At 41.8% G+C, this 25,065-nt stretch overlaps 1 protein-coding gene across 3 annotated transcripts; it reads right to left on the reverse strand.

Moving 5' to 3' along the window:
* Positions 1-24,914, reverse strand: LOC130598801 (ATP-binding cassette sub-family C member 6-like). 3 transcript variants are annotated; one of them, XM_057408648.1, is made up of 31 exons: positions 24,843-24,914; positions 23,547-23,723; positions 23,071-23,196; positions 22,550-22,687; positions 20,750-20,875; positions 20,115-20,176; positions 19,180-19,311; positions 18,379-18,591; positions 17,484-17,661; positions 16,833-16,994; positions 15,722-15,814; positions 15,140-15,343; positions 14,387-14,533; positions 13,565-13,652; positions 13,208-13,277; positions 12,410-12,536; positions 11,793-11,969; positions 11,196-11,363; positions 9,885-10,068; positions 9,353-9,416; positions 8,707-8,827; positions 8,204-8,411; positions 6,762-7,072; positions 5,816-6,015; positions 5,264-5,390; positions 4,556-4,657; positions 3,663-3,809; positions 3,023-3,181; positions 2,617-2,783; positions 1,972-2,166; positions 1-1,404 (listed from the first exon to the last, which is right to left on the reverse strand). In XM_057408648.1, the coding sequence occupies exons 1-31, from the start codon at positions 24,882-24,884 to the stop codon at positions 1,296-1,298; spliced, it is 4,524 nt and encodes a 1,507-aa protein (XP_057264631.1). In that variant the 5' UTR covers positions 24,885-24,914; the 3' UTR covers positions 1-1,295. The 3 variants fall into 3 exon arrangements, 2 of the variants coding, with proteins under 2 accessions (XP_057264631.1, XP_057264705.1); XM_057408722.1 differs by lacking the exon at positions 1-1,404 and adding an exon at positions 1,869-1,904 and having other exon boundaries at positions 1,944-2,166; XR_008972110.1 differs by lacking the exon at positions 2,617-2,783 and having other exon boundaries at positions 1,288-1,404.
* Positions 24,915-25,065: the final 151 nt, after the last annotated feature.

The following is a 25,065-nucleotide window of genomic DNA, read 5'->3' on the forward strand; positions in this document are numbered from 1 at the left end:
TTTCAATACTTGATTCTGGTTTTATTTCAACTTTCTAGAAAATTAAGTGCTTTAACAAAAGTCACAGTAACAGCAGTATTTCACAGTGTGATTGTTTGTCATGTCGTCTTGTGATTCCTGAGGAGAGACTTGGGGACAGCTCTGACTGCAGCTCCTTGGCACTGCGGGCAGCCCAGGAAGGCTTTGTTTTCAGCTGCTGCTTTGGTTTGTTAAAGCAACATCTGGAAGATGTCCATGACAGAGGCACATGCAGGAGGTAAACTTGCATGCAACAAGAAAAACCAGGAATGAACCACCAGGCTGACAGGAGAGTGAGTCCCTGATACTTTCCCTATCTGCTGGACTGCCACGCTGCAGAGACTGGAGGAGGATGCTTCCCACCACACAAATATTCCTTGTGGCCAAATTCAGTCTGGACATGGTGCTGGCATTTGCACATGCACTGCTGTGACCAACCGGCATTTGGCAGTAGGACTTCTCCAAGCCTTCAAGCAGAAGGAATGACACACTGCTCCCCACTCCCAGCCAAGTTACTCTATCCTGCATCAGAGAGCCTGTATCTAAGCTGGCTCTCTTCCTCCAGCAGTCTGTTAGTCCTCTGCACAGCATGATTTACTCAGGGCCCCTCTAAAGCTGACACAGAAAGAGATGGAGCCCATAGGCAGCCGTTCTCTCTCATGCTTGGTGGCATCCCTCTTTCTCTTCTTTGCTATCCCCATGCTTGTGCACTTTGGGTGACCAGATCTAGCTGCTGCCTTGGAGTCCACATCTATAAGAACGGCATTCAGATGTGCAGTCATTAGGACATTGTCAAAAGACTAAATTTGTTCTGCCTGAAACTCAGGACAAGCTGTAAACAGTTAAGTTTCCCTGCTATCAGTTAAATTCTTGCTTGCTGTCTGTAAAACCTTGTTGGCTTTCAAAAAGAATCTGTGCAATCTTTTAAGTATGGCAGCATAGTCGGACTTCATTTATACTGTAACTGGACATGCTGTAGTCTTTTGTCTTGTTTGCTTTTATACCATAAAAGCAACAAGGTATTATAAGTTCATATTGGCTCACTTGCAACAGAGGAGTAAAGTTTTGGTATCTGGAAACAATGAAAATGGAATTGCTAAGTTTCCTATGGAAATAACCTCCATCCCAAGTCATCCCTTTTCATCTGCTTACTGCAGTTGTAGCTCAACCAAGATTTGGTTGTGCAATGCATTTTAGAGTGAAACCAAGATAACAACTCGATTACGAGATGAATTATTCCTGATATGGGTGGCATTGTGGCATACTCCGTGAGTGAGTCATGCAAAGCCTGATTCTTCCATCAGTTTGTAGAACAGTCCCCTCTGAGCTATTAAGTGTTCCAGAGTATCAAATTCAGCTATTCGACCATTTTCCAAGACTAAAATCCTGTGAACATTAAAACAGAAGTGTAAGCTTGGGGACATACCAGCAGCTATAATAAACTTCAGTTATTTCCATTGATTTCTAAAATAAATTGCTGTACTTGCTTGTTATTCAACCAAGCTTTTCAGCAGCTTTTCAGCTGGGAAACAGCTGTGGGACAGAAATAGGTTTCTGATGAGTGACTAGTCAAGAACAGAGTTTGGGGGGGGGGGGAGTTGTTTGGCAATTGAGACTGGAGTAAGATTTGTGAACATGTATTTTAGTTTCACCATTTTAAGATGACACAAGGCTGTAGTCATCCTGTCAGTGAGGGGCAAAGAGGAGTATGACACAGCATGAAATGCACCATGTGGGAATAAATGATCTTTGATTAACCTGCTGGTGCCTAGCTGATTTAAGACAAAGCTTTGAGATTTAAAGAAAAGGACAGAAATCAAATTGTTGTTATGAATGCTGTGTGGTTTGTCTCGTTCACACAGGTTGCCTGTGTCTGTATTTCATCACTCCTTAGGTAAGTGGATGAAGGTATTACCTGTCATCACTCCTTAGGTAAGTGGATGAAGGTATTACCTGTCGCAGTCCGTGATGGTGTTTATCCGGTGAGCTATTGTTAACACTGTGCTGTCTTTGAACTGAGTCCTCAGGGTGGACTGAATCTGAAGATCAGTTTCTAAATCTACTGCTGCTGTGGCCTCATCCAGAATGAGGATTTTGGCTTTCCGAAGAAGTGCTCTGGCCAGACAAACCAGCTGTTTCTGGCCAGTGCTGCAAGTAAGAAGAGGGATGGTAAACTGAGTGTATTCCCTTGGTCAGAATATGTGATTAATTTGAAAATAGTAATAAAAAGGTGATTGTTCCCTTTCCCTGAAAGGGTGATTGAGGCTGGTGGCACTGCAGGTAACAGCATGAAACAGCCTAAGTAAATGAAGGGAGTGTATTACTATAGCCCCAGGAGATCTGCACTTGGAACAGGATTCAAGTGCTTTAAGTACTTCACAAACACAAGTCACCACAATGATTAAGTATCAGAGATCTCCCACTTGATGTCCCATGACTTGATTTCTTGTTGCTAAACAGGACAGTAATGCAGCAATTTGCTGTCTGGGTACCATTTTCTTTTTTCATGACTTGGACTCCTTGTCCCACTAGCTCCATGTTCTCCTAGACTACGGGCTAGCACTGCCCTGCCACTGTCTTTCTGCAGATATAAGGTACCTTAGGTTTTCCCCTTGGTCAGTGCACTTATGTTCCAACTGATCTGGCAAATCTGCAACAAAGTTCTTGAGCTGAGTCAGTTCCAAAGCTGTCCAGATGTCTGCATCAGTGTACTGGTTTAATGGGTCAAGATTCATTCTTAGGGAGCCAGAAAACAAGACTGGATCCTGAACACAGAGACAGTACAAACAGCTCCTGAAATGAGTTACAAAAATGAGCTCTCCAGTTTTCCCTGCTGGGTGCAAGTCTGTGGCTAATGTTACATTGAACAGGAGACTAGCGTGGCATAGAGGTTATTTCCAACTTTGAAATTTCCGAATGTCCCTCCTCTCAGAGAATCTTTAAACTTTTCTTAGGTGTTAAGACCTACAACACTGCTGAAGCATTTTGGAAATTAATTTCATACCTGGGGAATGACAGTTATCTTGGATCTAAGGTCATGGAGACCTAGTTGAGCAATATCTAGTCCATCAATTAGGATCACTCCTTCCGCAGCTTCCACTAATCGCAGCAATCCCACAGCAAGAGTAGATTTCCCAGCTCCTGTTCTTCCAGTTATGCCTATCTGTAAAGAGCAACAGAAACCTTTTAGTTTTGATACTGAGTGTTTTCCAAAGTTGGACAGACCTATCATGTAGTTCCTCTTGGCCTTTTGAAGAGAGACAGCTTTGGATGGATGAGATCTTCAAGGCTGTTCAAGATTCACATAGTCATTTTGTATGAAAAGGAATCTTGAAAGATTTTGATGGGAAGAGTAACTACAAGACTTAGCAGCTAGAACAGGGCCTTGATTTAAAAAGTGAAATTCCTTTGCTGTATAACTACTAACCTTCTGAGAAATGAAACTTCACTCAGAAGAATGTTGCATGTATATATGCAACAATCCTGGAAATACTACTTCATACTAGGAGAGGTGTGCAGTGCAGTAGATGGGCTCATACTTTACCGTACCTTGGTGCAGGGCAGGGACTCTATCTACCCGGATCTGATCACTGCAAAGCACTGCTCATACTCTGTACTCTTCTGATCCAAGTGGCTTTGCTTACCTTCTCTTGCCCTTTGATGATTAGATTGACATGCTTCAGTGCCAACTCCAAATTTGGCCTGTATCGCAAACTGTAGTTTCTAAATTCAATTTTTCCTTCAGTGAGCCAAACCTGACCTTGAAGTTTGTCATTCAGAGTCCAGGGTGCCTAAAGAGATGAAAACAAACAGCGATGTATAAAGCTGATTTAAATTACCAAATCGAGTAGCCATACTGAAACAAGCAGCTTATGAAGACATCTGTGCCAAATTCCCCCAATCTGTTTACTGTTTTCACCAGAGAAAAAGGCCTCTAACTTTCATATTGCAAACATTGACTTTATACAAAGATGCCAATTGTCTTAAGTGAAAACGGGGATAAACATTTGTTTGCATGTCAGAGTTCTGACATTTTGAGTGGTTCAATAATAAAAGATTTATATGGCCCTGTGAACAGGACCATGAAAGTCTCCTTTAATAGGCTCTCAGGGCAGCATATGGAGAAATAATTTTAATGATTACAGAATAGAAATGATTGCACTGGAGACTTCTAGTGGCTAAAAGGCTATCTAGCAACCATCAGTTATCAGAAGGTTGCATCTGAACTCGCACAATAAATAGTCCAAATATAGGCAGAAAATACAGCTCATTCCATGAGTGTTACCAAGTGAAGCTATTTTAATGGCAATCTAATGTTTAACTCTGAAGGAAATAATAATGATCAGAGGTTATAAAACAAATCTAGTCAGCTAGATAAAAAACAAATGCCCTTTTTTATCCCTTTCTTGAAGGGAAACATAACTGGCCTTTTAGAAGGGGAAAACTAGAGTGTTTGTCCAGGTGGAACAGGGAAGTTACTTGTTTAGTTTGCACCCATTTGGACCTCTGCTAGTAAGGACAATAGCTGATTAGCTACCTCCTTAGGAGTCCTCAAGTATTCTCTCACTCTCTCCACAGAAACAATGTTGTTCTCTATTTCTGTCCAGGAGCGCACCATCCAGTTCAGAACACCAGTTATCTAGCAAAAATAAACAGAAGCAGTAGGGCAGATAAAATAAGTCTTGACCTGTGTTTCCAAGGTACCTGATACTTTGTCTTAGTGTTTATTTATGAAGACCTCCTTATCAGCTAATTATTTCAGAAATCATCCCTTAAAAGCTAAAAAATAGCCATGGATTCCCGTGAAAGTTTGTAAAGCTGTGTTTAAAGAACCTAGCCAGTTCCCCCCATAGCTTCTCAGACAGTCTCTAGAGAAGGATATGCTACTACTTGGATGCTAAAAGAAAGTGTAGCTGTTTTTTAGGCTACTGTGTACCTAGCCTACAAGCAAGACAGACACTGAAGTCCTTGCTTCAGTTGCTCTGAACATGCTGAGACTTCTGTGTCAGTTCAGGTACAGGAGGAAAAAGATGGCTGGTGCATGTGTTTGAGGTTCATTCTCTAAGGGGCCATGTGCAACAGATGCTCTGGGTTTCAGCAATGACAGCAGGCTTTGGTAGGAGAAGGCATCTAGCAAACCACAGAAATAATTAATGACTTCTTAGAAATTAAATGGTAGCAGAAATTAAAATGCAAGCTTCTTTTGCTAAAAGGCAAGCATGGCATTATTTTAACATTGAGTTACCTGAAGAGCATAGGAAATGGAGAAGCCAGCAGTTCCTGGGCTAAGATATGTCCTGCCCATTGCTGCAAATAGTGCTGCAAACAACACGATGCCATTGCCTAGAAGCTCCAGGTTTGTAGCAAGCCACCTGCAAGAGAAGGAGAGTACAAGGCTGTTGCTGGATGCCCTTCTCCCAACAGAATCTGTGATTACTTTGCAAAACACTTGTGGAGCTCCTGGAGTACAGGATGCTCAACAAAGCTTGTCATGCTCTGGTTGCTCTTATCCAGCTACCTTGGAGCTCTAGAATGGCTACAATCTGCCTAAACTAGTTTGCTTGTGGTCTTGTTACGATTTTCTCCAAGGTCTTTCGGATCAGAGCAGCCAGCAAACAGTTTATCGGATGAGTTGGTTTAACATCTCTTACTCCTGGTGGTACTCATTTGTTTTGTGACCAACTGCTGATAGCTTTGTCTGCTGGGTTCTGCATATACTAGAAGCCTCGTATCTCCACTCACCAAGGCCATTAGAGTAATATATACATATATTTTTTTTCACAGTACAGATCTGTACCTGTCAGCAACTGCTCCAGGGAAGCATATTCGCTGATTCTCATCCACTAGGAAATCGCTCTTCAAAATAAACCTCTCCTGGTCCTTGTAAGCACGGATCACATTGCTCCCTTGGAAGGTTTCTGAAATGTGGGAGTAGATTGGTGACCTGCTGGCTGCCTCTATGCGTCTCAGCTGGCAGGAGGTGACAACGTAGAAGTGCTGGTACACAGGGAAGTGGAAGGGAAAGTGGTTAGAAGGATTATGACTTCCATGGAGGTGCCCCACAGAAAATTTGGGAAGGCTTCAACAAGTGCAAAAGTACACACTATACTAGTGTTGTAAAACCTAATGTGCAGGAAAGAGATGCCCCTTAAAAGGTGAGGTAGTGATTCTGCCTGTGTTGTGTCCTATCTTCATTAAGAATTACCCTGTGGTTTGTAAATGCAGAGAAGCCAGGGTACTCGGAACTCGCAAAGCCTCTACGCTCACACTGACTTTCTCCTGCAGACCAGCTCTTTGCTTGATGGAGAACTCTGTTCTTGCACCCTTACTTGCCCTTCTGTCAGTCTTAGCTGGTAAAGCATTTCAGAGCCCAATGGGGAAGCTGTATGGCATACACGGATATATTAAAAAACAGTGTAGGAATTCTTGAGGAAAGACAAAATGCTTTTGGTCTTCATATGACTGCATTTCCATTAATGGAGACAAGGAATGTAACTCTAGGTAGGGTCTGATCTGGGTACTGGAAAAGCACAAGCCTCTTTGTGAGGTCTCTGGGATGCTTTGGAAGGCTGAGGCGATGTGGGAAGAGCCATGGACACTGCTCTTCTTCCGATGCAATTTGAGATGATGAAACTAGTTTCTGCATGTCTCCACTCCAAAGAAATAAAAGGAGGCATTTTGCAGGGACATGGCTATTCTGCTTCAGCTTCTCCTGTCTGTGTATCTCTATGAGCTCCTCCTACCTGGAAAGCAGCATAAAGAAGAGTCAAGGGCACTATGGCCATGGCTGCCCACGGTGTAGCCACTATAATCACAAGGTAGATCTCCAGCAAGTTGAACAAGAATCCCAGCAAGGACTTCAGCTTGTCAGGAATGACAGAATCGATAGCATCCATTTCTCTGGAGAAGCGGTTCAGCAAGTTTCCAATGGGTGTTTGTTCAAAGAAGACCATTGGAGATCTAGCAACGTTCCTCAGCAACTGCAGAAACAGCTTCTGCGATGCTAACACGCCACCTAGAAGGACTGCTGCTGTGGAGGCAAATCTGCCAAGGGCTGCAATATCAAAAGTAATCATTATTGCTAGGTGTCCTGGTTTTGGCTGGGATAGAACTAAACCACAGAACAAACTCACCTTGGAGTTCTCCTTTGCAATATCACACTTTTCACTTAGTACTGTGAATACTGTCCTAGTGAAAGGAGCTGACCTTCCCTTTGATAGTAATTCAACCAAGCCTCATAGCTGCACTGTAAACTATCCTTTCCATAGGGTAGTTACAGCGAGGCAGAAGACCTCCTGAGTAAGTTTGATAGGGGCCATGGATTCAGCAATTTAAACATGCAGGATAAATTCTTTATTCCTCACAAAACAAGCTTGGCTAGAATTACACTGAATTACTCAGAATCTCAGATTTCCTGCCTATGGATTCAGTTACACAAAAAGGTACCAAACCCTTCCCACTTGTTTCAACTTGTTCAAAAATTCTTCAATCTTTTGTCACTTGGGCTGAGATTTTTCCAGATTTAATTTCTGTCCTGAAACAAGTGATTTTTTTTTTTTTTTAATTTCTTTTTTAAGAGTAACCAAAAGAACTGTGGTCATATTAAAAGAGAAAGACTTAAAGAAATGTAGAATTCCACAAGTTCCTCTTTTCCCCTCTCTTTTACACTCAAAAGACCTAAGCCAAGATTTAGTCTGGCATGGAAAAGAGCCACCATGCTTGCACTTTGATATGATTAATTTATATTGGAAGAATGGGGACAGTAAGAGGAAGAAAGATATCCAGATGTTGGATTCAAGGGGGCAGGTAAGAAAAATAAGGATGCTGTAGTTCTTCCACTGATGAATGTTTTTTAAGGGCTCAGGTCATCTAGTTTCAGCAGGAAATATAGAGGAAGACACTATTGATCATGGTCTGCTGAAAGGCACAGGAGAACACTTCTGGCATACCACAAAGTAGAATTTCAGGCAGTAACACTAGAAATATTGTTTAGATCCCTTAGAAATCCTCTCTGTGCGTCAGAGCCTGTAATTTTAGGTCCCATGCCAAACCTTTAGGGCTGGTGCCAAAAGCCTGGGAGGCTAAAAGCCCATGGGTATGAATTTGTTTATGTTCTGAGAAAACATCCTGGATATGGGAAAGGGAGATGGAAACACAGAGAGCTAGGTGAGCAAGTTAAACGAACCTTGAACGACTCCTAGTGCACCGAAGACTCCAACTCTCAGCTCTATGTGCTGTTGTGTCCCGTTGTGAATAGGGTCATCTGTCCACATGCTGAGCCAGTAACCACGAAAAAATGACACCACTTGCTGACACGTGAACAACAGCATGATGTACACACACAATGGTAAGCCTGTCGCCTTCAGGTAGGCTGCATAAATCGAAGTATGAACCTAGAGTGAAACATTTCCCTCTCATTTCCATAATGTGCTCTGCAATGTATGTGCATTATTTCTGTTTTGGTACTGGTGCTTGGATCAGGGCATCCAGAGGAGATACAGTTTGCAGAGAAGTTGCTATGTAAAATAATGCTGACATGACTGTGTCTCACTTATAGGGCACACTTGTATAGCTCAGCTGACTTCTCTGGAGTTTAACTTAGGCAGTGAGCTGACCTGCCTGCTGTGAGCAGTCAGTAATGAACCCATGGTACGTGTCTTTGCCTTTATAGGAAGGTGGTTTGCTTACCCTGCCATGCTGAGTTTTTTCATCCTTGGTTAATCTTCCTTTGGTGGCTGCAGCAGTGGTAGAGTCTTGACTTCCAGGAGCGGTTTCTCTTCCCATAGCAGAAGATTTGACTGAATTGTCACTTAACAAAGAAAACAAAAATCCTTTCAATTTTTAGCCAAAGCAATGAGTATTTTAAAGCTGTATCTCCTTGCCCATCCATCCCTGTATCTGTGCCTATTTTGAGGGCTGCAGTTTTCAGGGTCCTCCAGAGTGACCCCAAAGATTGTCCACACTTGTGACAGGGACTGGGTTCTGCCAAGCTATTAACAAGCAGAGGCTTAAAGCATTCAGTAGGCATGGCTAGTTTTAAGATGAGTCAGACCTTACAGCCTCACTGGGAAGGGAACAGCAAGCAAATGTATCAACGTGCCTTGTATGTGAGCTCTGGAATAAACTCTGGCTGCTTGTGAAATATGGAGAAAATGTTAGTCAACCTCCACATTCGAGAGCAGTTTCTTATCTATTCTTGACCTTTGCTAGTTTGCTCTTATTATTAATTTACAGATCAATCCCAAACTTGTATTGTATCAGTAAGAGCCTCCACATAGGCTTGTAGGAACTTTTGGAGCAAGTTTTTCGGTATCTGAGACAATTTCAAGCTTACCTAAAGAGCTTCTCCTGCGAAGAACCATTTCTAGAGGTGATGGTGCCTTTGGTGTCTGCTATACCTGTGAAATAAATGCTTTTAAAAAAAATTGCTTTAGAATCCTGTTTTGCACTGTATAGCCTTTGAAAGAGTGGTAATACAAAGATTCATTACAAAGAATTGTTTCCAAGGGTAGAAATACCAAGGTGAGGCTTGAAGAATAGCACATGCAGTGGGTAATTCTGTTTACTGCATGGCTGTTGTCTACTAAGATAGAACTGCTTATTCAAGACCCAGTTTTAAGGTGATGAGTCAGGCTAACTTGACAAGCATACTTTTCCCCACTCAAAGTGACAGCTTACTGTGATGGAATCTTGGCTTTAAATGTCCATAAACCCCCCCAAATTTAAGAATGTCTTTTCCAGTTTTATTCTCTTTTTCCTCTTCCCAGCTGTGAGCAGCAGCAGATGCCTCTTCTCCCCCAGTATATTACTAAGGAAACAGTTGAATGATAGACCTAGGAAGAATGATAGCAACTCATTCGGGTTACCTGGAAAACCAGTGTCTGCCTTCTCTTCTGCTGTAACGTGTGAATGAAGGAATTCTGCAAAGGCCCCATTTCTCTGTAGGAGTTCTTGGTAGGAACCAATTTCTGAGATTGTTCCATCCACCAGGAAAACAATGTTATCCACTTGAGGCAAAATGTTAATGGTGTGAGTCACCAGCACACGAGTCTGAATAAAGAGGGAACAGTTACAATTGTTCTGGTGTTCCCCTGCTCACTTAAGCTGGGTCAGTCAGCTGCTTTCTGAAGAAAGACATGTATTCAGTGTCATTTTTGCTAACTGGGAGATACTTCTGTTATTCCTAGTACTTCTGACTGTCTCTTTGATGAAGCTTATCTTTGCAACACGGTTTTGAGCCCATTTTGAAAGTACAGAACTTGTGATTGGAGGGGTGAATCAACTTGCTTTGTGTCATGCACAGTGAAGAGTGAGGACAGGAGGTGAAACCTTAAGTCCCAGGCTAGCCCTTTGAGTACTAAGTCTACTACCTTTTTTTTTGCCAGTCTTTCTGTTTCAATACAATAATTACATTCTGATACTTGCGAATGATCCACATGAAGAGAAAGGTATTTGTAACCAGACATATGTGCTTTAATTGGACTTTCTATGAAAGAAATTACCTATTTTCCTTTTACAATGTGAAACCGAATCAAATATTGGTAGGCAATTTATACCATGAAGCAAACAGAGCTGCTCTTGCCTCCTTTCTCATATAACCACATTTATTATCCAGATTGCTTGACAGCAGAGGAATACCAAAGAACAACAAAATGCAACCAATGCAAAAGAGAATGGAAGTGCTTAAGATGGATTTTAATAATGAAGTTTAAGTGATGAGTATCTGGGTGATGAGAACTGTAATAGTGCCACTGAACTATTGAAAAGTGATGGGATTAGACACCACGATAAGATACAATAAGCTGGAAGAGACAAGTCAGCTCTTCCTAACTATACTAGAAATAAATTTCAGAAAGGGAATAGGATAATGTCAGTGGAGGACCAAACTATAAACTTGCTGTAGAAGTAAGGCTGGAACTAGGCATGTGGTTTGCATGAGGATAAAGACAGTCTTTCAGGAGAACTGAACTTTTCAGTCTTCCTCCTCCTAGGTGAGATTCACTGCAGGACTTCCATATGCTGTATGGACTGCAGAGGTTATCCATTTCACTGTTGCTAACAGCAGTACCTGCTGCCTGTAGCAAAAAAGTGAGTAATCCAACTTACTGGAAACGTTTTGAGGCCTTGTTAATTAGATACATTGTACCACCTTTTAAAGTTCAAGATTTATAACATACCTTGTCTTTCAGTAAGCCATTGGGTCCAAGAACATGTTTAAAAATATGCTGTCCAACATGGGCATCAACAGCTGAGAGGGGATCATCGAGCAGGTAAATTGAAGCCTTCTGGTACACAGCACGAGCAAGATTCACTCTTTGCTTCTGCCCTCCAGATATATTTATTCCCTGTAAAAACGTATTGAGAGTGTTTATTCCAAAGCTACAGCATATTTGCCAATTGTTGGCTCCATTTGTGCTGTTATGACTTCCTTATTTTTATATCAGTCCACCTCCCTCCTTTCCTTCCTCCTTCTATCCAAATAGTGCTTTTGAGATGCAGAGATGGATTTTCTTGAGCAACTCCACTCTCCTGCAAAAGATGATCCAAGAATGACCTGGATTTGCTGTTTTTTGTCTTAAGCATCTCTTGTATCTCTAGGTAGGTTAACTGTCAGGAGGTGAGCTTCAGACCCCATTAAATCATGGCCTGACTTCTCAGAAATTACTGAGAACCTGCCTCCTCCAAGTTTAGTGCTTTTGTAGGTGTTTTGCAGGACACCCAAAGTTGTAGCTACTCATGGAAAAGCTGGCCAAAGTATCAACCTAAGCCAGTACCTTCTCTCCTATTTCACTCTTCCACCCTGCAGGGAAGCTCTCCAAATCGGGTTGCAGTGCACAAGCATCTATCACTGTATTGAACCATGTTTCATCCATCTCTTTCCCAAAGAGAATATTGTCTTCCACTGAAGCATTTTGTATCCATGCTTGCTGGGGGACATAAGCTACAGTGTCCTATAAAAATGGAAGTGGAACAATGTTAACAATCTGTTTCATAAGCTCAGCTTGACAGTGTGGGAACCTGTCTTTGAAGAAAAACTCTCCCAATTAGATTTACAGAAATCTGAAATTGGAGGGCTTTACAAAACATGAGTCTGCACTCTTATTATCTTACAGAGAAAGAAATGGAGGTGCAAGTACATGATGTGGTTTACCAGGATGCCACTTCAGTTCACTGTTAGAGTGGGAAATGGAATTTGATTCCCATTCTTAAATGCCAGCCTAATCTGAGAAGTCTTAAGCACCTTCAGATAATTAAATGTGGACTGCTACATACTGCCTCTATTAAATTTCAGCAGTAAATGGGCTTTCATCAAGTATCTGATGCCTTGGTTAATACCTCACTATTCCTGCAGACAGCCTAGTTAGAAGCAAACACTCAGGGGAAAATTTACCTTCACACTCACGCAGCCGTCCACCTTCTCCAGCTCACCAAGTAAGGCTGACAGTAAAGAGGACTTTCCTGAACCCACCTGGCCAACCACAGCAAGCAAGGAGCCTTGGGGCATGGTAAGATCTATCCTATTGAGAAAAGATTAGTCTCTTATCACCTTTTAGATACAATTTCTGAAAAGAAAATCACCAAAAATCTTGCTGTTGTTTTGTAGCAATTAAAATGTACCAACTAAACCTTCTAATTTCATACTTGAGGCCCCACTTGCACAGGGTTAGTCTTCCATCACGTTGAGATTTTGCAGCAGGAGTCACCGCTTCAAAGATGCCTCCAATCAGAAAGTCTTCATCTGCATCCCCATCTGAGTTTAAAACCCAGATCACCACTATGGAGATCGGCTAGCCCAAAGCACTGGATGTGAAACACTCCTGATCAGAACTTTTCAACACTGTTTCTTCTCTAAAATGGCAACGCCTTTTGAAATAAGCACATATAACATCTGCATTCTACTTTTTTTGACTTAAATTGCTGTAATTTCATATTTGGACAAGAAAATTGTGTAAAGAAAGTAGTCTCTATATTAAGGCAGTATCCAGATACAGGAACCTTCCTATTTATGTGCTTTCAAGCATAAAAGTAAGACTACGTTCTGTCTGACTTCACAATTTTCATAATTCAATGTTAAATACGAAGCAAACTCAGAATTCTTTAGATATTTCACACCAAGGCCCCAAGGAATTAGTTCATTCAGCATCCACCCTGACCTACAGAACTGAGATGACTAAAGGAAGGTCTGTACCTTCTGAGACAAGGAGAAACGTCTTTGCTCCAGCAAAAAGTCCCATTTCTTATGGTGACACTTGCCTGTGCTGAAATATAAGAAGAAATAGAAAGAACACTTGTAAATGCAAAGGTAGATACAGATACACCTCTACTTATGTGACTATGTTTCAGTGTGTATTTATATTACATAAAATGAACTTTAAGTATGAAAAGGAGTTAATTACCAGATTAGATTTCATCATTAGAAATAATTGAGCCTAAGAGATAAAGTGACAGTAAGGGGCAAACATTTTTCTCTTATGACTATGGTAGGCACCCTAAGAGCGGAAGCTGATCAATGGAAGCTAATTCCTCTCATAAGACAAAAACTCACCACAGTCAGAAGTATTTCTGCTTGAGCTTTCAGGACTCAGTTCTTCCAGATTTAGAAAAGCTGCTAAGCGGTTTAAAGAAACTTTGGCCTGAAATGAAGATGCATAAAAAAGAGTAAAGTTTAGAACGGATAGGCAGCTAAAACCCAAAGTGAAGACTCAACTTGAAGATCCACTTAGAATGCTGATTAAGTGCTATGTTGCAGATGCTGTAGGCTTAGATGGACCAATGCAGCTCGCTCTTATGTCAACTGGCATTATTTCCACTTGGCTCAGCAAAACCCCATATTCTTCCCTGCATCTTCCCTTATGTTCACACAGTGAAAATTAGTGTTTTTTTCTCCAATTCATCCTGCAGTCTTTCCAGTGATTGCTCCTATATGTGAAGAGTTATGACAGTCTTCTTGGGGTGCAAGAGGGAAATTAATTTCCTAATTTCTTACTGGACAATGACTTGCTTTTCTCTTTGACCTGTGCTAGCAGGGTTTCCACTGATCTAGCATAGATTTTGCTCATCTATTCTAATTTCTATGATTAAAAACAGAACTAGAAGCACTTCTGGGATCTAATGGTGCTTATGATTGGCCCCAAAAGACCTAAGAGCTATTCCTGCTATTTTGTTAATATCTGAAGCCTTTCTGAGAAAACATTATTACAAAATACCTTTAGCTGTAAGTCCTTGCACTTCACTGTTTCACTGTTTCAAATAGCAATTAAATAGCTGACATTCAGAGCCCTGAGAAATCCCAACGTTTACCTGTTAATGGTGATATGTAAGAAACCCACTTATGGCCAAAGGAAAAAGAACATAGCCTGCAGTTAACCTGAACAGCAGCATTTATGGAGAATGGCAGGAAGGAGTGCGCAGTGTTGAGGATGTTGATCAATGTTATAGACACAAAGGCCTTCTGAGCATCCAGGACATGTGTGTTATCGACCAGGGTGTACACAGCAAACATGACAAATGCAATCTGAAAGGAAGCAAAGGAAAAGTAAACCATTTGCTTCAGACATGGAAGAGAATAGTTCAAGGGTGACATGCCCCTTCCTAAAGACTTTGGAACACATTTAGTTAAATCCAGGCTATCGCACATATACGCAGTACCTGTCCTGCAAGTATCATAGGCAAAGGTCTTGGATGTTGGTGACAAAACAAAGATTGATCATTTGACATTTAAGGAATTTTTGCTGCTGCAACCAGAGCAAGGTAAAAGCACAGCCATTTCCCATAGAAAACACACATAGCTGAGCTGCAACAGCAAGTGCAAAAGTGGCCTGTGTAGCTACTGACTGTGCCATGAGGTCTTCAGGTGGCTCTTGCACAGGAGGCTCAGTCTGCCTGGAACACACTGCCAGACCAGATGACTTGCCCCTGGAACTGTTATGACAGTAAATGTCTGTGTGGCTGATTCCACTGGGACTCAGCAATTCTCGTGACACCACCAGTGCTCCACAGATATTATCTTTAACTGTCCCACATGAAAAATCTGTGCAGGTAGTAGTGCAAAGAGAAATGGAAGTAACGATGCATGTTTTATACAGGAAACATATAGTGAAATACATAGTGAACCACTCACCAGGAAAGTTGATGAATGGAAAGAAGCTAGAGATGCTGAGAAAAGAATCTGAGAACTTTTTAGGGCCTGAAGTTCTTGCTTCCGGATACCAAGCACTTTCTCCATGAAGGTTTTCTCCCAGCCATACAGTTTGATTACTTTAATGTCACTGAGAAAGGCACTAGTGAGTTTGGCTCGCTCATCTTTATGTTTCATCTGGGTCTCCTGTAACAAATATCTGAGTTTTATCATTTAATAGGTTCAATGTTTAACAATGCAATTATTCTGAAAAGAGCACCTTGATCCTGCCTATGAATCCTGAGTAAATTTCCCTGCAGTTGAGCTGTGTATACTATTTTTATTCATAATCTTCCAGGCTGGGAAATACTTTGCTTTTCTTCTTCAGAGCTTTATTTTTCTGGCAATTCATATAAACCACAGAAAAGTTGGCAAACCAGGTAAAAGGCTGAACATGCAAGAGCTTACTGTAAACTTTAAGAACATCTGCAGGCTTCAAATCCATGATAAGCATGAATAATAAATATTAAGCCATCATATAATTTAAGTCAGTAAACCACTTCATTTTTATCAAGCAAAATGTACCTGAAACTGACTCCTCTTCTTTGTGATCACAAAATTCAGAGGCAAAAGAAAAAGGAATACCACAATTGAAGTCAAGGCAGATGGCCCAAGAAGCTGCCAAGAGAGAAAATGAAAGAGGAAGAACTTCCAGTGATTACTAGAAATTACTGTTTTACATTCCCCTTGCCTACCGTCTGCCTTACTTGAATTTATGCCTAACATCCCTCATGGCTAAGGCTTTAATCTTGCTTTTGCCTTTCCTGGGAACTGTGCTCCCTAAGCACTCTGGATTGTTAACCCTCCAGCCAGGGTAAATCATGTCATCATGCTCTGCTGAATTTATTTGTTACCCTTTTAGGAACTAGAGGAGTGTTGAAAGAGATCCAGAGGCACAGCTGGCAATTCAAGTAATTTGTTCTTCCAATCTGTTCTTGGATGTTTTAAGGAGGACATCTTGTGGCTGGCCTAAGTGACCTGAAACAAAACCCAGCCTTTGCTCAAAAAACAAAACCACAACAAACTATTCTAGCAGCACAAACAACCCAGCCTGTCGGAATTTACATCAACTAGTGAGATGAAATGGTAGAATTATACTGTGCCATGTACTCTTGGGACAGGTCTTGGATACCAGGGCTCACAATGACTTACATATCAGAAATGGTTTAGTTGTATCAGATGGCTTACGTTTGCTGGAGAGGTGAGTGCTGGTATACCTAGAGAGATAAAAGTATTTTCTACACAAATGGTGTGTATACTAGCAAATAGTGTTAATTATGCTCCAGCTACATGCAACTACATGCAACTTGTAAACAACACTAGAAAAGGGATGATCCTTTTCCAACAGCCTATACCATGGCTACTAATTTTCCAGCATCATAGTATCCTGCCAGACATGAGGCACAGTCCACCCTGGGTAGCAAAGGAAGGTCTTAAAGGCTTCTGCAAACTTCCTGGTAATCATGTGTCTCTATAGGGCTCATGCTTCCATTTGGTGAGCTGCCAAAAACAGGTTCTAAGAAACAGGGCTTTATGCTGCTGAGAAAATTCTGCTCTAAGCAGAATTTTGAAAACTCATTTTTCCTTTGATACCTAGAATAGAAAGGGATTGATAAATACTGTCATAATATTTTACCTGCCATAAGAAGACAAAGCAGATGATGATCCGAATAGGAGCAAGCCAAGTCCCATTAAAATAGATAATCAGATCCATTAGCTTTTGGACATCAACAGACACCAGATTAACTATTTCACCTACTGTTGCTGCTTTCCTTGATGCATTTGACATAACTAGGATCTAGACAGGGTAAAGAAGAAATCAAAAGCACCATCAAACAGTAGCTTTGGTCCAAAAATAAAACAACTTTCTTTTCCTTATAAACAAAGGAGGAAAAAATCAAAAGCAAGGGGGAAAAATGCCAAAACCTAGGTACTGAAAACATGCTGCTGCTTGGGCTATGACTTCACTTTAAGATGAAGAATTTAGTCCTTTCCCCAACCATAATCTACACCATAAAGAAGTTTATGTTGCTTTTTCTTCTTTCCTTTTTTTTGGCTTTTTCTTAAGGTAAGTAATAAAAAAAATAAGTAATAAAATGAGTAAGTGAAAAATAAGTAATAGAATTTTTCCCACATAGTGTTCAGAAATGAATATAGCACAGAGTTACATCCCAAAAGCAGTTTCTAACAACATCTCCCCTGATACTGTTAAGAACAATGTACCGACAATATAACTAACAACACAGAGCTAGAAAAGAATGAAGATGAAAGGAAGCTACAGATTCACCTTCCTGTACACAAGCCCTGTTACTGCAGTTCTCAGTCTCAACCCCAGAACAAGGCACATGTACATGTATCGTTGTTCGAACAGAGTCTGGAGACAAGCCAAAAGGAACATGCTGAATGCATAGAAGTAGCCATGCCAGGTAGGTGCTTCTTGATCTTCAATGAACTCCAGGAAAAGGCTGCAACACAGGAGCAAAATGTTGATGAATCCATGTAGAACTGATGGAATATCAGACACACAAAAAATGCAGAAATGCCAGGGATTTTTGTGTATTCTTTCTGGCTGATATTTATCAGTAAAATAGGAGAAAAAATGGAAAAAAAACCCACTGAGTATCCTGTATTATATAATATCCTGATTTTTGACATTGAGCCATTCTTGGTTTGGAAGCAATTTCTGATCTCAACATCCTCTCAGGGGAGACCTCATTTTCAGTATTAAGGATGGCTCCTGAATTTTATGAATTTGTCAGTAATACACAAATTGAAAGCCATAATCTAAGGAAGTCATTGATATTTCCAGAACTTTTGTTAATGACTTAAAAGTGATATTGCCCTTGAAAATATACTCTAAGTCACATTGGTGTTGTACCAACACAGTCCACAAAGCACTACGTCAACTGACTAAAGGAGCTATTTAAGATGTGTAGGATGCACAGCTGTGCTCTTTAGAATTAGTCAGGGGACATGAAGCCTTAAGACTACAGCCTCTGGCTGACAGCCTGTGCAAATGATGTGGTATGAACCATCAAATAACTCGCTCCTGATCAAGTAAAGTTGTCAAAAGGCTCAGTGGAGCCTGTTCTTTCCACTGCTGGAACACAGACATCTCTGTCCGAGCTTATGCACACAGCAATCTTGCACGTCACAGAAATGCATTACAAATATGTGCATACCTCAGTAACTTTGGGATGGAGAACAAGAAGACATCACAAATAACTAAGCAGGCAGTGCCGAGAAGGAAATAGGTTCCAAACATGCTCCAAAACACTTTCAGTAAGGGCCAGCTCTGACTTTGCTCTGACTGCAGTAGAACTTCCATCTCTTCAGCTTTTGCTATGCCAGTTTCACTCTTCTGACCCTTTTTAAACGTAGCAGACTCAATTTTTCTAAAGAAAGAAGCAATGAGAAAACTAATTACAACTGGAGAAAGCTTGGTAATCCTGTGCTTTCGAAAACGATTAAATATCTCACACTGGGTTTCATGCCATGTCCAGTAAAAACGCTCAGAAAAAAAATGATCCCTCTCACAAAAAAATCACAATTCTGTGCTTCCAGGAATGGAGGGATGTTCTCCAGCAGATTTCAACACTTAAAATCAGACTTTGCACAAGGGAACTCACTGAGCACTCACTCACTGAAGACTTAAGATCCCCAGGTTTCCATAGAGTGTTACTTGGACCATTTTATATATGCTACCCTTTTTCTGCTTCTTGTTTAATGCACAAATAATTCAGTGGGATTGACTCTTTCAACTGCTGTATTGTCCAGATAGGAAGCACCTAGCGGAGCTTATGGTCAGAGCCTGAATTTATGCTGAAGCAGTCTGTCTAGCACTCTGTGGGGAATAGAGGGGCTTAGAACCTGTTCTGAGATGGCACACCAGCACCAGTGAGCATATTTGCTTGTATCATCTAGAGGCAAGGGAGAAACTGTTCAGCTGAGCCTATGACACATTCTCTAGATCAAGTACTCACTGCTGGGTTCTGTTACGACACTTCTTCCACTCTCTCTCAGCCCAGGAAACAATTTCTTCAGAGGATTCCTCTTTCCTCACTGGCCACAAGTCATCCACCCCCAAGGACTGCTGACAGCCTTTCCAGAGGAGCCTGGAGAACACACAGACTGCTGTAATGCAAGCACAGAAGGATTTGTGGTACTTCTAACATTTTGAAAACAGATAGGCTTTAAGTTAGTGCATCATAGTGAGCACAGAGGGACCTACATATATAAAACACTACTCAGGGCTGTCCTTTCCCAGAATAAATATGAATGTTCAGGAACAGCCGTTTTGCTTCAAATCCCTATGCTATGTTCCGTGAATACAATGAGGATCTGCAAGTAAGCCCCAGTTTCTAGTCCATACTGACAATTGGGTCTTGGGCAGTGGGGGACAAAGTTCAGTTTAATTTCCTCTGTGTCTCAGTGAAATGCATACGAGGTCTTGTCATAGCAGACGTTAGACCCAAGGTATGTAATCATTTTACTTCTGATTCCTAAGCAGCAGGCTGGGCCTCACTATTTTTCCCTTGCCCAGCATTTGTTATGGGAAGGTCTGCAGGCAAGATAGGGCTGTGGTTGCTGTACAGTGATCTTTTGAGATTGTTGAGGTCTGTTTCAAGATTGGGAGGGTACTGGAAGGGTAGCTGGAAGGGGGAAGAGAATTATCTAGAATCACAAATCTATGTTTTAAACTGCTTTGAGAAAAGTAAGTTAATTCTTTATAATTTGATCTTGTGAGAATACCTTAAGTCCCCAGATAAAGAATTTAAATCCTTACTGCATAAACTAACTCAGGGGCTATTTCCTACTGGTTCTCTACACTCTCTCCTATGCTGCTTGTTTGTTTGGTTTTGAGTTTGTTTGGTTTTTTTTTTTCTGATATTCTAACAAAACCACATCTTTTTCTTACCCAGAGAACCACCAGTATGTGATTTTGGAAAGAAAAGAGCTGCTGGCTTCTGGACACTGATTCTGATGGGAGGAAAAACATGGGTGATATTTATATACAGAAAAGGGCTTGCGTCACATAAATGTAATTCCCTTCTGTGCTTCCCCAGAAAAAGCAATCAAAGTTACACACACCCCATTCATGACCCTGACAGTGTAAATGTATTGTGGAGGCTCAATGGGATCAGGGGATTTTGGAGAATGAGACTTTGAATAATGTCTTAGCTGGAGGAACAAAGAATATCATTCTTCATACTCCAAGACATTGATTTTCTGAATCACAGAGCTCTGTCATACCTCAAACAGAATACTGCTGCACAGGAGAGCATGGGGAAGTAATGTGAGCCCTACCTACTCATTTCAATGAAAATAAAGATGAGTATGGATAGAGGAGGGGTTTAGTTTTTCAAAACATACATTGAGAGACAGACTACTGTTATCCAAAATTCTGCTGGTTACCTTTTAACACTGTCAACCTTTACACAGAATGATGCATCTTGTATCTCCCAGATACTCATGTTCCTGCATATCCCCATAAATTTAACTTCCTGTATGAGCAATGAAGCAATGCATCATGAAAAGCTATGTTATACTTACAGGATTGTTGACAGCTTTAGAGAAGAAGGGAGGGTGATCAACTAAGCAGAATAACACAAGTTCTCCTAGCACCAGGATAGCATAAAGGTAAGTTGTAATGTGGTGGAAACGGTCCTCCAGAAAGCCCTAAGAAACAAAATACTGTTGAGAATGCGGCAAGAACCTTCACATGAAATCAACTGAGAATGGTAACCTCTGTTCTACTAGCCATAAGCTCTGAGTTCTGGTTCAAAGCATGAGGTGCATTTTAAACTGTTGGTTATGTAGAACTACTTAAATAGATAACTCCTGAAACTGGAATATGAGAAAATGCTAAATAATGGACACATTTCTTATTTATAGTGATGGTTTTATTACAAGTCTTCATAGCACTCTACTCAAGTCAGACATCCACACTGCAGCATTATTCAAGGAAACCTGGGTGCTCTAATGGGTAGAAGCTGTTGATATAATAAAAAACTTGCCATGTTTTATTATAAACGGTGTGTCTGAGGGGCTCCATGAAGGGTGCTGTAATTAATTTTGTGAAAGAGGGAAAGAGAAGAAAAAAATGAGGAAAAAGATCAGTTTTGGAACTGTTTTTTGGTAGCAGGAAGTGACAAAGTGTTACTTCTACAAAAGACCTGCAGCACAAGTATCATTCAACACAGCAGGAACAAGCAAGCTCCCAACTGTCTTTTGTTTAGTGGCCACATATTTTCCCCTATTACTTAAACATGGAGGTAACATAAGCTTTTGTCTACTCCTTGTTGTGATGGAAAGGTACAGCTGTTCACCTGAGGAAAACAGCCACTTATGATGAAGTGTCAGATGTGTAAACCCAGCCAGCACAAATAAACATTCACCACAAATACCCAAATAATAAAAATGTATAATAGAGCATAGAATCATAGAATAGTTAGGGTTGGAAAGGACCTTAAGATCATCTAGTTCCAACCCCTCTGCCATGGGCAGGGACACCTCACACTAAATCATATCACACAAGGCCTCGTCCAACCTGGTCTTGAACACTGCCAGGGATGGAACATTCACAACCTCCCTGGGCAACCTATTCCAGTGCCTCACCACCCTAACAGGAAAGAATTTCCTTCTTATAGCCAATCTAAACTTCCCCTGTTTAAGTTTTAACCCGTTACCCCTTGTCCTATCACTACAGTCCCTAATGAAGAGTCCCTCCCCAGCATCCCTATAGGCCCCCTTCAGATACTGGAAGGCTGCTATGAGGTCTCCATGCAGCCTTCTCTTCTCAAGGCTGAACAGCCCCAACTTTCTCAGCCTATTTTCATACAGGAGGTGCTCCAGTCCCCTGATCATCCTCGTGGCCCTTCTCTGGACTTGCTCCAACAGTTCCATGTCCTTTTGATGTTAAGGACACCAGAACTGCACACAATACTCCAGGTGAGGTCTCACAAGAGCAGAGTAAAGGGGCAGGATCACCTCCTTCGACCTGCTGGTCACGCTCCTTTTGTTGCAGCCCAGGATACGGTTGGCTTTCTGGGTTGCAAGCACACCCTGCTGGCTCATGTTCATTTTCTCATACAAAATCTGTTGTATGGCCAGTTTTTAGTGACAATGTTAATGTTCCTTTTGTTTTTATTTATATATGAAGTCCAACAGGCTCTCAGAAAACTACATTGTCTACATTGAAAGGGATACCACGGATGGAGATGACAAGTATCAATCATTTTTCTCAGCACATATTTTAAGAGAGGAGTTCTCCACCTCACAGTCAATGAAGCAAAAGCGCCCTGTTTAGAGACTTCATATCCCTGCAGGTTAAAGATATGTGATTTCACTTACTCTTTCCAGGGTATGTTGGACTTTGGAACTAAACATCACAACTGTAGCCATGAATGAGAGCAGCCAGTAAATCAACAGGATGCCTGAAGACTGGATGCCAACCATTCTTTCTACTTGGGTAAGGAACATGGCAAGGATCTGCAGGAGAGTACAAATTTGTCCAAATAAATAGCTGGTCATGGAATGCCATTACTATCAAATTACAAATACGATAAGGAAAAATCAGATCTAGCTGAAACATTTCAAGATACTCAGAGCTTCAGTATTGTTCCTAAAAGGCTAAAACTGAAAAGCATTATGTGCAATTTTGCACTGAAGAATGTCTCTCCAGAAAGGGTATGTAATAAAATTACAAGTGGGAGGATCTAGGCTATGAAGATGCAATGACAGGAGGGGACGATAGGCATTTAGGTTGAACAGGAATCCCATTTTACTCTAAACCAAACCACACTGCACACTGTGTTTATGCTAACAACATGATTAAGCTGGGCCACACGCAGACAAAATAAAGGAAGAATTACCATTGTGATTCCCACCACAGCAGGGCTAATGAGGAATGCTGGAGCCCGTCGAATTCCTTGGCTTATCTCCCACAGGATGAAGAAGACATTAGTAAAACACAGTATTACCAGGATGAATCCAAGGACCTGGGTCAGAGGCAGCAAACACATGTTAAAATGGACTGAAATGATGATGAGACAATCTACTGAACTGAGTGCTCCAAGTAGCCTGGGCAGTAAGACTGTAGAGGTGGAAGAGCAAGTCTGGGACAGACAGCATTACGGGAAGTAGCAGGAACCAAATGCAAGTACAGGGGAGAAGCTCTCATATCAGCTCATCCTAAAATTTTACTTTATACTTGACTGGACTTCATCTGAGTCAGTAAATGTCAAAGCAAACACAGAGATAGATCATCAGAAAAGAGCTGATCATATAGAAAAATTAAGTTCTGCAACAATGTTATAATGTTAGGATCAAACCCATCCTCCACCCTTACCATTTTGGCTTTGAAGATGTGGGACATCCTGATGTAGCCTTTGGTTTTGTGCCGAAGATACAAGTAGTAGAAAGGAAAACAGATCCAAAGATAGGCACAAGGGATCCAAGCAATGACTGTACTCTCAAAGCACCAGGTAAATCTTGGGGTGTTTGTGTACCATGTCTGGTTCCAGTCCTGTCACAGAATCAACACAGAAGTGAAACAGTAAAGCCAACGTATGCAGAATTTCATGAGCGAATGCAAGTTTTGAATACTACAACTGAGATCTGCTATAATGTTAGAGGAATTTGATTTAGCGTTTCAAATGTAAAAGTCATTTGGACTCAGCAGTAGCTTTTGGAACAAATGGAAGTAGAAGGGGGGGGAGGTTGGAAAAGTGAAAGATGCCAAAGAAAGGGTATCATGTATCACAATTAGGGAAAAAAAATTGGAAATTTAAGTTATTAAATGTGAATTGAGAAAAAGTAATTTGGGAACATAAATATTATCAGCATTTGGGAACCATCAGAGGGAATGACTGGTGAAACAGAGATTAGGATTAAAGAAGTGTCCTAGTGCATAAAGTGCATCACAACTGCATTTCCTCAGCTGTATTTATAATTCTTCAGTAATTTTTTTGACTGAATAGTTAGATCTCATCTGCAAACATAATAATGTTGCAGATGAACAGGGAAGGGTGTTTTTTCTTCAGTATCTTGTAGAGATGGTTCAAGCCCTGTATGTGAAGGCGATGATTCAAATCAAGACTAGGGCAATCACTTGATGGCAAGAGGAAGCAGGTAACAGCTCACAAATTCTTATGGGAGTTTATCAACCTTAAGGATGGCAATGCATGTGAGTCTGTACTGATAACCCATTTGAGCCCTTGGAAAGGTATTTCTGTAATGGGTCACTCAGGAAGGGGCTGATTTCAGTACTCTTGCACCAGTGCAGCCGGACTAGCTCCCACATAACTCCCATCAGATTTGCTGTAACTGACAGAGCCCCAGGGATTTGGGTGAGCCCCAGGGAGGCAAAGTCCGCACCAGCAACCTCTGATGCAAACACGCTTCGCTGCTCACACTGTATCTGTGCCTTACTCCATACCCCCTCAACCCCTGCCCCCGGGGGTGCTGTCCGCGGAGCGGCCCCGCTCAGGCGGAACCCGCGCACCCCGGGGTCGGGCCGGGTCTGGCCGCCGCTCGCTCCCTTCGCGGGCTGGTGGGGCCGGACCGGGCTCTGTCAGGCCTCCGTCAGGGCTCTGGCGCCGGCGGGACGGCGTCGCGGCGCCCGCTCGCTCGCTCGCTCACTCACCCAGAACCCAGCGGAGCCGCACAGCGCACCGCCTGCAGCCATCGCGCCCGCTGAGGTGGCGGGCGAGCCCTCCTCTCGGCGCCCCGGGGCGCCTCGTTCCATCCTGTCTGCGGGCGGCGGGAGCTGCCGCCAGGAGGGGAGCTCCGCAGAACCGGTGTCGGGACAGCCAGCCGGGCCGGCAGGGGGCAGCACCCGGCCCAGCCTAGCCCGGCTCTTCCGGCAG

This window comes from Pezoporus wallicus, unplaced genomic scaffold (assembly GCF_028554395.1).
Source record: "Pezoporus wallicus isolate ANWC-B61680 ecotype Strahan unplaced genomic scaffold, APGP_CSIRO_Pwel_v1 contig_8000, whole genome shotgun sequence".
Classification (NCBI taxonomy): Eukaryota; Metazoa; Chordata; class Aves; order Psittaciformes; family Psittacidae; genus Pezoporus; species Pezoporus wallicus.

Coding starts and splice junctions, on each gene's coding strand:
- LOC130598801 (XM_057408648.1), bottom strand. CDS start 24,884: ATGGCTGCAGGCGGTGCGCTGTGCGGCTCCGCTGGGTTCTGG. Junction 8,828..9,352: donor TCGCAGGAGAAGCTCTTTAG/GTAAGCTTGAAA, acceptor TTCTTTGTTAAG/TGACAATTCAGTCAAATCTT. Junction 6,016..6,761: donor TTCTTTATGCTGCTTTCCAG/GTAGGAGGAGCT, acceptor CCTGTGTACCAG/CACTTCTACGTTGTCACCTC.